The sequence below is a fragment of the Ursus americanus genome, chromosome 3 (genome assembly GCF_024610735.1).
Source record: "Ursus americanus isolate L20-20 chromosome 3, mUrsAme1.1.p, whole genome shotgun sequence".
NCBI classification, from domain to species: domain Eukaryota; kingdom Metazoa; phylum Chordata; class Mammalia; order Carnivora; family Ursidae; genus Ursus; species Ursus americanus.
Genome location: NC_142129.1, coordinates 40,078,073 through 40,091,783, shown reverse-complemented (window position 1 = coordinate 40,091,783; position 13,711 = coordinate 40,078,073). Strand labels below are relative to the sequence as shown.

At 40.8% G+C, this 13,711-nt stretch overlaps 1 protein-coding gene across 3 annotated transcripts in view; it reads right to left on the bottom strand.

The window, feature by feature from the left end:
• Positions 1 to 13,711, bottom strand: part of AOAH (acyloxyacyl hydrolase) — a 250,760-nt gene that overhangs the window by 157,517 nt on the left and 79,532 nt on the right. For 2 of the 3 annotated variants that reach the window (XM_045792859.2, XM_045792860.2), the window contains exon 2: positions 4,166 to 4,261. In XM_045792859.2, coding sequence (XP_045648815.1) covers positions 4,166 to 4,261 — 96 coding nt within the window. Of the gene's footprint in view, positions 1 to 3,410; positions 3,611 to 4,165; positions 4,262 to 13,711 lie in introns of those variants that run through there. The other variant, XM_087860902.1, reaches the window with a different exon arrangement.

Below are 13,711 nucleotides of genomic sequence, written 5' to 3'. Positions count from 1 at the left end.
TCTCTCCTTTATCATTTGTGATTTTATCTTTCTCTTTTCTTTTTGATAAGTCTGGCTAAGGGTTTATCAATTCTATTAATTCTTTTGAAGAACCAGCTCTTAGTTTCATTAATCCATTCTGCTGGGGTTTGTTTCTATACCATTTATTTCTGCTCTAATCTTTATTATTTCCTTTTTGCTGGCTTTAGGCTTTATTTGCGCTTCCTTTTCTAGCTCCTTTAGGAGCTAGTTTAGCTTGTGTATTTGAGAATTTTCTTGCTTCTTGAGTAGGCCTGTACTGCAATATACTTCCCTCTTAGGACTGCTTTCGCTGCATCCCAAAGGTTTTGGGCTGTCATGCTCTCATTTTCATTTGCTTCCATGTATTTTTAAAATTCTTTAGTTTCCTCATTAATCCATTCATTCTTTAGTAGGTGTTCTTTAAGCTCCATGTATTTGAAGTCTTTCCAAATTTTTTCTTGTGGATGACTTTCAGTTTCATTGCATTGTGGTCTGAAAATATGCATGGTATGATCTCAATCTTTTTATAGTTGTTGAGAGCTGATTTGTGACCCAGTACGTGATTTATTCTGGAGAATGTTCCATACACACTCGAGAAGAATATGTATTCTGCTGCTTTAGTATGAAATGTTCTGAATATACCTATTAAGTCCATCTAGTCCAATGTATCATTCAAAGCCACTGTTTCTTTATTGATTTTTCTGCTTAGATGATCTATCCATTACTGTGTGATGTTAAAGTCCCCTAATATTATTATATGATTATCAATGAGTTTCTTCACGTTTATTATTAATTTGTTTATATGTTTGAGTGCTCCCAAGTTGGGGTCATAAATATTTACAATTGTTAGATCTTTCTGATGGACAGACCCATTAATTATGATATAATGCCTGTCTTCATCTCTTATTACAGTCTTTATTTTAAAATCTAGTTTGCTGATATAAATATGGCTACACTGGCTTTGTTTTGACATCCATTAGCATGATAGATGGTTTTCCATCCCCTCACTTTCAATCTGCAGGTCTAAAATGCGTCTCTTGTAGGCAGCATGTAGATGGATCTTGTTTTTTCATCCATTCTGATACCCTATGTCTTTTGATTGGAGGATCTGGTCCAAGTACATTCAGAGTGATTATTGAGAGATATGAATTTAGTGCCATTGTGTAACCTGTAGAGTTAGCGTTTCTGGTGATTCTGTCTGGTCCTTTCTAGTCTTTGTTGCTTTTGGCCTTTTTTTCCTCAACTCAAAGAGTCGCCCTTAAAATTTTTTGCAGGACTGGTATAGTGGTCATGAACTCCTTTAGTTTTTGTTTGTCTGGAAAACTCTTTATCTCTCCTTCTATTCTGAATGACAGCCTTGCTGGATAAAGGATTCTTGGCTGCATATTTTTCCCACCCAGCATGTTGAATATTTCCTTCCATCCCTTTCTGGCCCACCAAGTCTCTGTGGGAACTTGATCTGTCTTCTTCCCTTAGAGATTAAGGACCTTTTTCCCTTGTTGCTTTCAGGATTTTTCCCTTGTCTGTGTATTTTGTCAATTTGACTATGATATGCATTGGTGCTGGCTGGCTTTTTTGAATTTAATGGGAGTTCTCTGTGCCTCTTGGATTTTGATGTCTGTGTCCTTCCCCAGATTAGAGAAGTTTTCAGCTACAATTCATTCAAATAAACCTTCTGCCCCTTTATCTCTCTTTTCATCATCTGGGACTCCCATGATACAAATGTCATTACGTTTTACCTAGTCACTTAATTCTCTAAATCTACCTTCGTGGTCCATTACCTTTCTTTCTCTCTTCTTGTTGGCTTATTTTCCATAATTTTATCTTCTATATCACTGATTCACTCCTCTGCTTTGCCCATCCTCATTTTTATGGCCTCTATTTGTGTTTGCATCTTTGTCGTAGCATTTTTAATTTCAGTCTGACTAGATTTTAGTTATTTTATCTCTGTAGTAAGGGATTCTCTAGTGTCTTCTATGCTTTGTTCAAAATCCAGGTAGTATCATTATAATCATTGTTTTAAATTCTAGTTCAGACATCTTATTTATATCTGTATTGATTAAATCCCTGGCAATGAGTTATACCTCATGTTCTTTCTTTTGGGGTGAATTCCTCCATCTCGTCATTTTGTCCAGAAAAGAGGAAAGAGAAAAAATAACTACAAAAACAAAATAAACAAAAACAAAGAAAAAGATAAAAAACAAGACAAAACCACAAAACCAGAAAACAAAACAAAACCAAAACCAAAAAAAAACCCCAAAAAACAAACTAGATCCTGGTGTGCTTTGGTCTGCTTCTTAAAAGAATCTAGATCCCAAAATAAAAAATAAAATAAAATAAAATAAAATGAAAGTAGACTATATATATATATATATATATATCAATATATAAAAATATATATGAATATATATATGAAAAGTATAGGTACAAACATTGAAAAAATAATAAAACATTAAAAAAAGGAATTGGAAAATATAAGAAAATAAAAAATAATAAGAATAAAAGAACTAAAGAATAAAAGTAAAAAGGAAGCTCGATCTATCTCCCCTAGAGCTGAACCTTTGCAGCACTCTATGATCCATAAACTTGGTGGGAGCTAGCTGGTTATGCTGGTCTTCTGTGGGAGGCCCGCTGCATTGATTCTCAGGCTAACCTGTCCCTGTGAAACACCTCTCCAGGGCCCGGGGCGGGGGGGGGGGGGGGGGGGGGGGGGGGGGGGGGGAGGCTTGGTGTAGGGGCTCCAGCCTCCACTAGGTGGCGCTGATTTTGCTTCCTGCAGGCTTTTAGGGCTGATTGGGGGATGAATATGGCGCTACCCTGCTCCAGCCTCAGAGCTGAAAGTTCACATCACTTACTCTTCTGTGAGTCCTCACAGAAAAGCAATCAGTCACCCTATTTGTGTCCCCGGTTTCTGTCAGAACCCTGCATTCACCCTGCCTGTGTCCAAGCCTTTTTATCTCAGGCGGGTAACCAAATTTCAAAACCAAATTTCAGGGTCCCCCGCCCCTCGGACCACACTGTTCCCCTGGGGGAGGTTCTCGCCATGCTTGCCTGCCGGTCCCAGGAAAGCGGTCCCCAGACCCCGCGGCGGCTCACAGTTTATAGCAGAAAGCTGGCACCAAGACCCGCTGCTCTCTGCGGGCTTCCCGCTCCTACGCCTGGGAACAGAACAGCACCTTGGTGCCACACTCTTCCTGCGACCCAGGGGATTCTCAGACCGCCCTGTCACTCCCGGGATTCTGCCCCTCTTGGCCACCTGAATACCTTTAATCCAGGCTCGTCTCCCACGGTAGGGAACTTAAAAGTTCAGATTTTGCGTCCAATACTTCACGGGAGCCTGCCCAAGCAGGCTCCCTCCCCGCCCCGGTTTCCACAGCTCTGTCTCCCCAGAGTATTTCCGCACCTCCTACCTTCCAAAAGGTGGTGGCGTTTCTACTTGCAGACTTGCAGTTTTGTTCTCTCAGGCCTCCGACTTCTTGGGTGTTCAGAATGACTTGGTAACTAGCGGTGTTTGAGGGACAAGAGGAGCTCAGGGTCCTCCTACTCCTCCGCCATCTTAACTCCTCCCACCCACAGCTTGTTTAAATCATCAATTAGTTCCTCTTTTTTTTTTTTTTTTTTTTGGAGGATGGGTAAGATGATTTTTTTGAGATCCTGTTCAAATCCATGGAATGTTCCCAGATTATTTTCCCAGTTGGGGCTTTAAGACCAGTTGTCTTCTCAGCCTAAACAAAGCTCTGTGTTGGTAGGGCTGTGGTGCGTCTGGGAATGTGCATGTGGTTAAATTAACATAAATCATTGAAAATTATCCATTTTTTAAATTATTTTGACCTTCTTGGTACTTAAGGCAATGAACCCCAGTTGGGCAAATCCTTGTAAATGTAACACACGAAACAACAATTAGCCATTCTTCATTTTATTCCCTAAATGTTCACAGCAATCTCATCCTGCCATGATGGAAAATAAATGTCGGAGAACAAAACTACCTAGAGTGGTTTTTGTGTGTGTGCTTGTTTTAATTTCTATGAGCCTCATAAGAATATCAACTCACATAAATAATCACATTCTTCTCCATAAGCAGGTGTAGGGTATAAATTCACTCATGATGCCTCAAAAATCAAATGAAGAAGCAGACCCACAGCTGCATGACCTTTTCTGTATTTACCTGGCAGGTAGCTGCAGAGTCTCTCCATCGAGGCCTCCACCGTGGAGTTGTGTACTTGAGCGAGCTGTTCAATCACGGATACTACCGCCACACAGGCTGCAAGGGGAGGGGGCAGAAGAACACATCAGTGGTGTCAGAAAGAAAACCATGCGGGAGGGCCAGGGGAAAGTAAGGGATACATGTGTGTCCTTAGGAATACCAGCCTTTCCACAACCCAGAACTTTTGTTTGCTAAGCCTTTTAAAATCAGCTATGTGCATAAAGGCACTGGGAGTTGTAATGAAGTGTGAAGTGTGCTAAGATGGTGTGTTTGAGGATCAGAAAGACTGGTTGTCAGTTCAGTTTTGCTACTTGGAAGCTATTTGACTTTGGGGAGGTAACTGAATCTTTGTTTATTTCTATTTTGATCACATGGGAGAAAGACATGGCATTTAAAGAAGATGGTGCAGAAATAAATCAGCCAGCACAGAGTAGAAGCTCAGTAGACATTGGCTGCTTTCCTCTCTCCTTTTCTTCCTTTTTGCAGTAGATGGCTTCATTGTGAATAGGATCATTCCCACCCCATACATGCTCAGCTGTGACCTAGGGTCAGTTTTTTAATTTTAGAAAAGTGGTGGAAATTGCTCAGCATTTGGAGTCAGAAGACCTGGTATGGAGTCCTGCCCTTGAATCTTGGACTCACCATCCAGGCTTTCTAAGACTTGGTCTCCTCACTGCAAAGTAGGTAATAAGTTTCCTATAGGTCTGCTGTAATGATTAAGGGAGATAACAGTGCGATGAATGTGCCTTTGAAATCATAACACTATTGTAAAATATCATTTTACCTCCCAGCTGTAAAGCACTCTGCTTGAAAGCATGTACCAATATAATAAGTGTCTAGAAGGAACCTCAGATTAAATCAGAAATATATTCCTTCAGCTACCTTGATATATAAGTGTATAGGCCTAGAAATGCTAGGCTGACACTCCTTAGAAAATTCTTTCACCAGTCTTGATCTCCTGAATGCCTGGGGAAGCCCAAACCTCCTTTTTCCAAAGGGAGGGGACTCTTTCTTCTATACACAAAGGGTTGGTTGGCCAAAGATCAGTAAGTCTGTGAGAGGAAATTGTTAGGTCTCCTTGAGATAAGAGGAGTGGCATTTATTAGCAGAGGTTGGTTTCTAAGGAGCCAAAAGAAGGCTTATATCCCAAATGAAGAAGTTCCAGGGTGCCTGGTCCAGTAGTAAGCTTGCTATTATCCATCTGCTCAAGGAGCTGGGAACCCAAATTCACTTGCAGTATCATTAAAACCAGATTTCTACCAGGACCCCTTGAGGGAAGGTAGCTGATAACAGATGTGATAGTACAATTGAACATTTCTAGGCAGATAAAGCTAGACAAAGCTGAACTTACCTAATCTGAAATAGTGTGATCTTGAAAACCAGTCTTACTGTTCTGAGAGCACCCGGGCATTTATCAACATCAACTATCAAGGTTGATTAGCTGTGCTTTTAACCTAATCCATGCATTGAGGGTTTTATTACATGCAATGAATTTAGTAGCTAATACTTATTAGTACTTTAAGTCTAAAAAGCATTTTCATATATATTTTTTTCATATATATTTTATTTTAAAAACATTTCAAAAATACAGAGGCAATGCAATCTCAGTTTAGAAAACAAAAAATACAGAATAGTGTAAATGAGATAAACATCATTTAAATCACCCAGAGATAAACCAATTTCATTTTTATTTTAAATATATAAGATATATTTAACGTATGTGAATATATTCAACATTTATAATATACTTTGATACCTTAGTTTACGTCTGCCAATCACCTAAGTTAGGTGAAGCCAAATAAATTTTAATAGCTGCAACTGAAAAACAATTATAAATAATTATATTGCAGTGTGGTAAGAGGATACAGTGTGGTATCGTTGAAAAGGGAAAGGCTTTGAATTAAAAAGTAAGCTTGGGTTCAAATGCTGGGTCAGTCAGTTACAAAGAGTGCAACTTGAAGCAAGTTACCTACTCTTCTGTAACTTCATTTCTGAGAGTTTAGAGTTGGACCATAAGTTCCTGGAGGGTGGGAATGGGGCCTTAACTCTGACTCTGAGTGCCTGATGTAGGGCCTGGTTTGAAGCTGGGGACAGAGAGGTCTGCTGACTTGACGCAAGCTGATTGAGAACCACTGGAGTGACACTGCAGTTGTCAGTTCACCATCTGAAACCTCACATATGGCATAGAAGAAGCTTAATGGGTGCACGTGAAGCTGTATTCCAACTCGGTCATTCTCCCCAACAATGTTGCTTACTCTGTTTTGTCTTGTTGCCAGGCACAGGGCATGGTTTACTTCCCACTGTGGTGTGAAGCAACCAGTGCTCTGTTGAGTCAAACAGCACACTCTGTAGCAAATAGTCATGACTTGCAGCTCAGGATCAAAGAAGGCAGCGCAGGGGCACCTGGGTGGCTCAGACAGGTGAACGTTTGACTGTTGGCTTTGACTTGGGTCATGATCTCAGGGTCATGGGATCGAGCCCCGAGTATGGCTCCAAGCTCAGCAGGGAGTCCGCTTGGGACTCTCTTTCTCCCTCTGCCCCTCCCCCACTTGCACATGTGCACGCATGCACTCTCTCTCTCAAATAAATAAATCTTAAAAAAAAAAAAGGCGGTGGAGATTGGGTTGAAATCTTGCATAACAATCACTTCATCTGGCATTTCATCAATGAACGGCTTCACCCAGCGTGAAGTTGAAATACAAGTGTGCCTTTGTTTTAACCAGGGCTTGGAAGGATCAATGCAAAGCGAATAGTGCTGCTCAAAACCAACCTGCTTCTTTGTACTTATAGATATGGGTTTTTCTTCTACTCGGAGGAATCCCATCAAGGACTCTTATGACTTTGGTGGCTTCTTAGCACCGCTTGCTAAAATTGGAAATCATTAGATAAAAAGGAGCCAAAAAAAAAAAAAAAAGTCAACTGTCTCTGAAGATCGGGTGGATCTTGCCGTTACCCTCACTCTGCCTTAGTGGAGAGTTATGATCAAAAGGGCTCTGCAGAAAAGTGGGTAATGGGGTTTGAACTATGTAAACACCCAGGTTGGGCTCAGCTTTGAGTCCTGCCCACTTGGACATCCCCGCCCATTTCCAGTGGGCTCAACTCCCCTTCCAGCTGGATTGTTAATTTAGCGTCTGCAGTGAGGTGTGTTCTGAATCCTTCAGTTGGCAAGAATGGAGAAATTGACTTCGCTGTAGTTTCTAATAAGAGGTTCCATGGGCCTGACAAGCTAAAGAATGTTTTCCTTGGGAGAGATGCATGAGCAGAGTAATTCCTCCCATTACAGACCATTCTTTGGCTGCTAATAAAAGGCCCGGCTCTGCTAAAGTGAGTTTGTCCAAGCTACTGTTCATTTAGGAAGTGATGAGAGCCAGTGAGAGCTGTGCATTTTGCTCAGTGGTCACCATCTGAAACCTCACATATGGCAAATCTCTTCTCACGTGGCTTCTGAGACTAATGAGTGTAATCGAAACAGACACTCCTGATATTGTAGGAAAAGACGTGAATGGGCCCACATAAAAACATCTGCCACAGGGATCTGCTTCTGGATGCATACCTCAGGTAGGCTGCAGACTACACTCAGAATCCTTTTGAAATGAAACAGGACTCTTGCAAGTCTAATTATAATCATATCCGTGCTGGCTGGAAATGCAGCCACTGTGGAGAGCAGGCTAAAAGATTTCCCATTTGTCTGAAGCCCACACTTCATGGAAAAGCCTGGAAAGCACTTGGCACTGGTGCTTCCGGGATCATGAACTGAGTTGAAGGCAGACACTTACCCGACTGAGCCACCCAGGTGCCCCTGCCCTATAGTTTTCAAAGTGTTTTGCATACATTATCAAACTTTGCAACCACTCCTAGACGTAGGAATTACTGCTCTCATTTTACGGACCAGCAGACAGAAGCTCAGAGAGGTTAGGTACCTTGCCAAATATGTAGCTAGTAAGCAGGGGAGCCTGGACTGGAACAGGGTATGTATTGAGTTCCTTCTAGATGGAGGCATTATGGCTGGGCTCTGGGTGCATGCTGAAAACAAACTGATAGAGTTTCCACCCTCTTAGAGATTATACTCTATTAGAGAAAAGTGATTGTAAACAAGTAAACACAAAATTAAAAATAATTTTAGGTGCTATGACGAAAAAGAACAGGGTGAATTAGCAGAGGGTAGGAGGATGGGGGTGTTATAAACCTTAGCTAGAGTCAATAAAGAAGGCTTCTCTGTAGAACACACACAAATGGCTAATATAATGGAAAGGATCATGAGGAGTTGGGACAGGTTCTGTAAGAGGTGGGGGCTGCGGGTGCCCACTTCATGGCGTAAAACTAGGAAAGCCTGGCTCCAGAACCCAGTGGTGAAAGATGAGGTGCAGGGAAAGGAAGAGGCCAGGTTCACGGGATTTGTAGATTTTTCCAGGGATTTTTCCAGAGAGCGATGGGGAGCTATGGCTGGGTTTTGTTGAAAGGGGCTGCTGCTATCTGATCTATGTCTTTAAATTATCATGCTGGCTGTCATGGGGAGGGAGGACCTTAGGGGACAAAGGTAGGAGCAGAGAGATGAAGTAGGAGGCTATTTTGGTCCCGGAGAGAGATGACGGTAGATCACAGAGACTAACGAGTGGCAGGGGGACAGAGAAAAACAGATCTGGCATCTATTGCGGAGGGTCACCCAATACAATTTATTAATGAAGTGATGTGTGAAGGAAAGAAGTGTGAGGAAAAGTGAGAATCAAAACGGACTCCTTCGTTCCTGGTTTGGGCCCCGGGAGGGGCAGAGCACGGTTTGGGACATGCCACACCTAGGTTTGGGCCCCTGAATCCCTATTGGACCCACATAACTTTGTACACCCAAGCGGCCCCCACAGTGCCCCTCAATTCTGTTCTCCTCAGATTTCTCTGCTTGGGTGGGAGCAGAGGACACGGCTTTACACATTTACATTATCCCAGGCCTTTCTCTTGTTGGTGAAAAGAAAGGGAAATAAGCAAGAAAGGTATGAAAATAATCACTCACAATTATTCTACTCTCCGTCTAGTTTTCCTCAGCTATTAGTAACTAAGCCAGAGATGGCAGCACCCACCCCAGGGAGGGAGAGGTAGGTAGGAGAGGAAAAGAGAATGGAAGGGAGGGAAGAGAAGGGAGAAGCTACATTTCAGGAGAGAGTAGAAGAATGTGGGGGTCAGACAGACCTGGACTCACATCCTGTGAGCTGATGTATTTGGCAGGATGGTTAACCTCTCTGAACCCAGATTTTGGCACCCACCAAATGGAATAATAATGCCCACGTGTGTGGTACACTAAGCATGGCCATGATGGTTTTGCATTTCTTCCCAGGAGGAGGGGCAACCTACTTCCCAGCATCCAGAGGCCTTGCAGCTACCACTTTTCCCTCTTAGAACTTCATAGCTGTGAGCTTGAGCCAACCTGCAGCAGAGGCCACGTGAAGGGAAATCAAGGTGCCCCAGCCAACAGCCTGCCAACTACTACATTTGTGAATGAGGCCATTCTAGATCATCCAGCCCCTGTCGTTCCACCGTCTACCAGCTGAATACATCAGCAGGAGTGAACTCAGGGGATACCAGCGGGAGGACCCCCCCAACTGTGCCCAGCCCCAAATTGCCAGCCCACAGAATTGTAAGCTAACGAATGACTGTCGTGGAAGTGTGGAGTGGATTGTTACTCAGTACAGGCTATTGGACACACCCGGCCAAGGCGTTGTGAGACTTAAGTGATCCGTGCACACACTGTCTAGCAGAGTCGGCATTTCACAAATGCCTGTCAGTTTCTATTCCAACTGCTGAGACCACAGGGCGAAGACATATTCTCCGTGACTCTTTTTAAAATAGAAACTGGTCTTTGAGAAACATATTGCAGTATCAATAGTGCGTTTACTTTTCTACGGCTGAAGGTTGATTGATTGCTGATAGCTGGTATTTTCACTCCATTTGGGCAGATTAGGCTCCCTGGCCTAACCCGACCATCACCTAGAACATCGTCTTTATGAGAAAATGCTCGGTGAGTTCCAAACTTCGAACTTCCGCGAGAACTTTGGCAATGAGAGAAGGCAATTTCCTGGTGAGAGGCTGAGCGCATTCAAGGCTGAGCAGAGCGCAAGCAATGGTGGTGAGAAGAAATAAGCAAACTGCTGAGAGAGGCAGGATGGTTGGCTTGGCTAATTTAGAAATATATAAAAAGCTAATAATAAAGAAATGAGAGTACAAGGACAGGAGCCATCCCATCCTGTTATTAATTCAGTGCATACTTATGAGCACCTGCTACGTGCTCAGAGGCTTAGGATACAAACATGAGTAAAAGAAGTCACAGACCAGGAGGGAAGCCGGATGATAGAAAGACAGTCTAGTCCCGGCAGCCTATAAGCACTATGGTACAGGGAACTGTTAATGCTTTGGAAGCACAGAGAAGAAACTAACTCTGCCTTGAGTCCCTGGTGACAGTTTCCTGGAGGAGTTGAGTGTTAGACAATGGGGGACCTCATGCAACAGAAGAAGGCAGGAAAGGCCTTCAGGAAGACAGGCGTCGCATTTTTAAAGACTTGGGTGTGAGAAAGAGAAGAGTTGGCCAAGTCCCAATGTCTGTGGGAAAGACAGAGTGAGAGATAGGAAGAGGTCCTGTCTTGAAGAGCCTTGAAGGGCGGACCACAGAGCATGGGCTCCAAAAGCTCTAGAGTCTAGAATGTACACCAATGGTTTCAGATTTTTTGCTTTGTACCCCCTAAAGGAAATTTGAAAAGCTATGTACCCCTTCCACATTTTAGTGGATGTTAAGGTCTTATTAATGGATATCAATTTAAATAGTTGCAAAGAGTATAACTCTAGGCAGACTGTAAACATTATAGTAGAAATCATACATTACTCTCCATGTATCCAAAGGAATCTAAATACTATAGTGATTTATACCTACTCACATCCATGGAAAAAAAATATAAGCTCACACTCTTCTTTCACAGTGAGAAATTTATGTTGATAATCCCTCTCCTTGAATTCATATTTCAATAAAAAGTCTACTTCCTTGAATTTTTCTTCCACTATAGAATTTTATCCCAATGTAATATATTTTTACAGTTGAAAGTATTTTATTGATTGCACTGTTATACTTCTTAACACTTAAAATATGAATAAAATTTAAATGAAAACTTTAATTTCCTGTGACTATAACTCTAAGTATTAAAACATTCTTCTGGATAGAGTTTTCATTATTAGTAAAATTAACTTTTCTAAGCAATATGTATTGTCAATTTGATAAACAATTCCTAAGTAATGAAAGTAAAATTTTATTGGAATTGCACTTCTTAATGAGATGATTGGCCTTTTTGATTAGTACTTATATCTGAAGAATAGTATTTACTGATGTAAACAGGCAAGGCTCAGTATCACATGTGTTCCTATTTTTCATTTTTAAAGACGTAGGTGCTGAGAAAACATGTTTACTTAAGTAACAGGACTTTTGATAGAGCAATGTCACTCAATTCTTTTACTCCAAGTTAGATGTCAGAAATCTTAAAGTGATCTATCATTGGAATTTATTCCAAATGATCCATCACCTGACAACTCCATTAAGTGCCCCTTCAATTGTGTTGAAAGCGAAGAACTAGAAACCACCTGACTTGCAAAAACATTTGTTACCTAATCAATGGAGTCTTTCTTTTTCTCAATGTCTGGGAAGTATACTAAAATATGAAAAAGTTTTACTAAGACTCCTCTTTTAATTATACCTATTACAACTCACCTAGAGAGAGCTTGTTAGAACTTAATATACTCAGAAAGAATTGGGAAGTTGAAATATTGTTCTTTTCAATACAGTTTTGCCTATATAATATTTTAAGTAAAATCTTTTATCTTAATGCATACTTCATATATGTTGTCAAAATTGGAGCTGCAGAATTAGTTCATCAGTTTATGAGAAATGTCCTCTGTATAATCCGAAATGGCAAGTCAGACCTTATCATTAAAACCATTAATCAGATTGTATTTCAGAAAATGTATGGCTTCATTTTTTCCTTTCACTTCTGTATTTGAATTCTAAAATAGATACTTAGAGATAGAAGACAGATGGATAGAAAAACAGATGGATGAATGGGTGAGTGGGTGGGTAGGTGGATGGACAGATGGATGAATAGAAAGAAGAATAGGCTGATGATGGATGGAGGGATAGATAGGTAGATAGATGACTTTTGGATATACAGAAATACTAGATGATCTTTGACTATGCCCAACAGTGTTTATGTACAAACCTACTTATTAACTTGAAAAATTTCCACATGCTAGCAAAGACTTACTACTACCAAAGTTCTTACAAATGTTTTGTTGAAAAAAAAGTGTTTGATTTTAGATTGTTTTCTTAGCCATCCAGATTTAGAAATCAAACAAAATAATAAACAAGATCCGAAAGTAATAAACAAGATCCATAAATGCATACCTAGACAATTTTGAAAGGAAATATAGCAAAATATCAATAGTGTTCATCTGGGTTTTGGGTTTACAGTTTGATTTTATTCTTTTTTGAAAAAAAATATTTTATTTATTTGAGAGAGAGACGGAGAAAGAGGAAGCATGAGAAGGGGGAGGGGCAGAGGGACAAGTAGACTCCCTGCTGAGCACAGATCCAGACACAGGGCTCAATGCAGGGCTGGATCCCAGGACCCTGAGATCATGACCTGAGCCAAAGTCAGACATTTAAACAACTTAGCCACCCAGGCGTCCCACAGTTGATTTTATTCTTTAAAAATCTTATTTTCTAAAATCTCTATGAAAGCTACATACTCTTTTAAAATTAGGAAAAAAAACCCAATAGATTGTATTTTATCAAATAATTTCTCATTGAATAAACTTTTTAATAGTTGCCCTTTACCTTACTAAGCTCTACGAAAACATGAAATGACGTTTCCTAGAATACCTTCATTTTTTTCAGCTCTCTTGTTTTTGCAAAACTGTTTTTGCAAACTGTGTCTCATTTAATCCTCCTCCTCATGTGATTGTTACTTCCCATTTTACAGATGAGAAATATGAGGCTCAGAGAAGTTAAACAACATATCTAAGGCCTTTTAAACAAGCATAGATTCCACTGCTCATTGGCTAAGTGATAATAATCCACATCAGTTGAACCTTGAAATCTATATGCGTCTAAGAGTCACACTGAAATATATTAAAATATGGGATTTTAATGGGGCACCTGGGTGGCTCAGTCTTAAGCGTCTGCCTTTGGCTCAGGGCGTGATCCTGGCATTCTGGGATCCAGCCCCACGTCAGGCTTCTCCCCTGGGAGCCTGCTTCTTCCTCTCCCACTCCCCCTGCTTGTGTTACCTCTCTCGCTGGCTGTCTCTATCTCTGTCAAATAAATAAATAAAATCTTTAAAAAAAAATATGGGATCTTGAAAGTGAACACTGTCAATAACATTAAGTAAAATAATAATTCACAATAAAATCTCACAATATTCCTTTCACTTTCTAATGACATTTCCTGGAGAGCAAAAATGTTTAAATTTAATAATGGGTAAT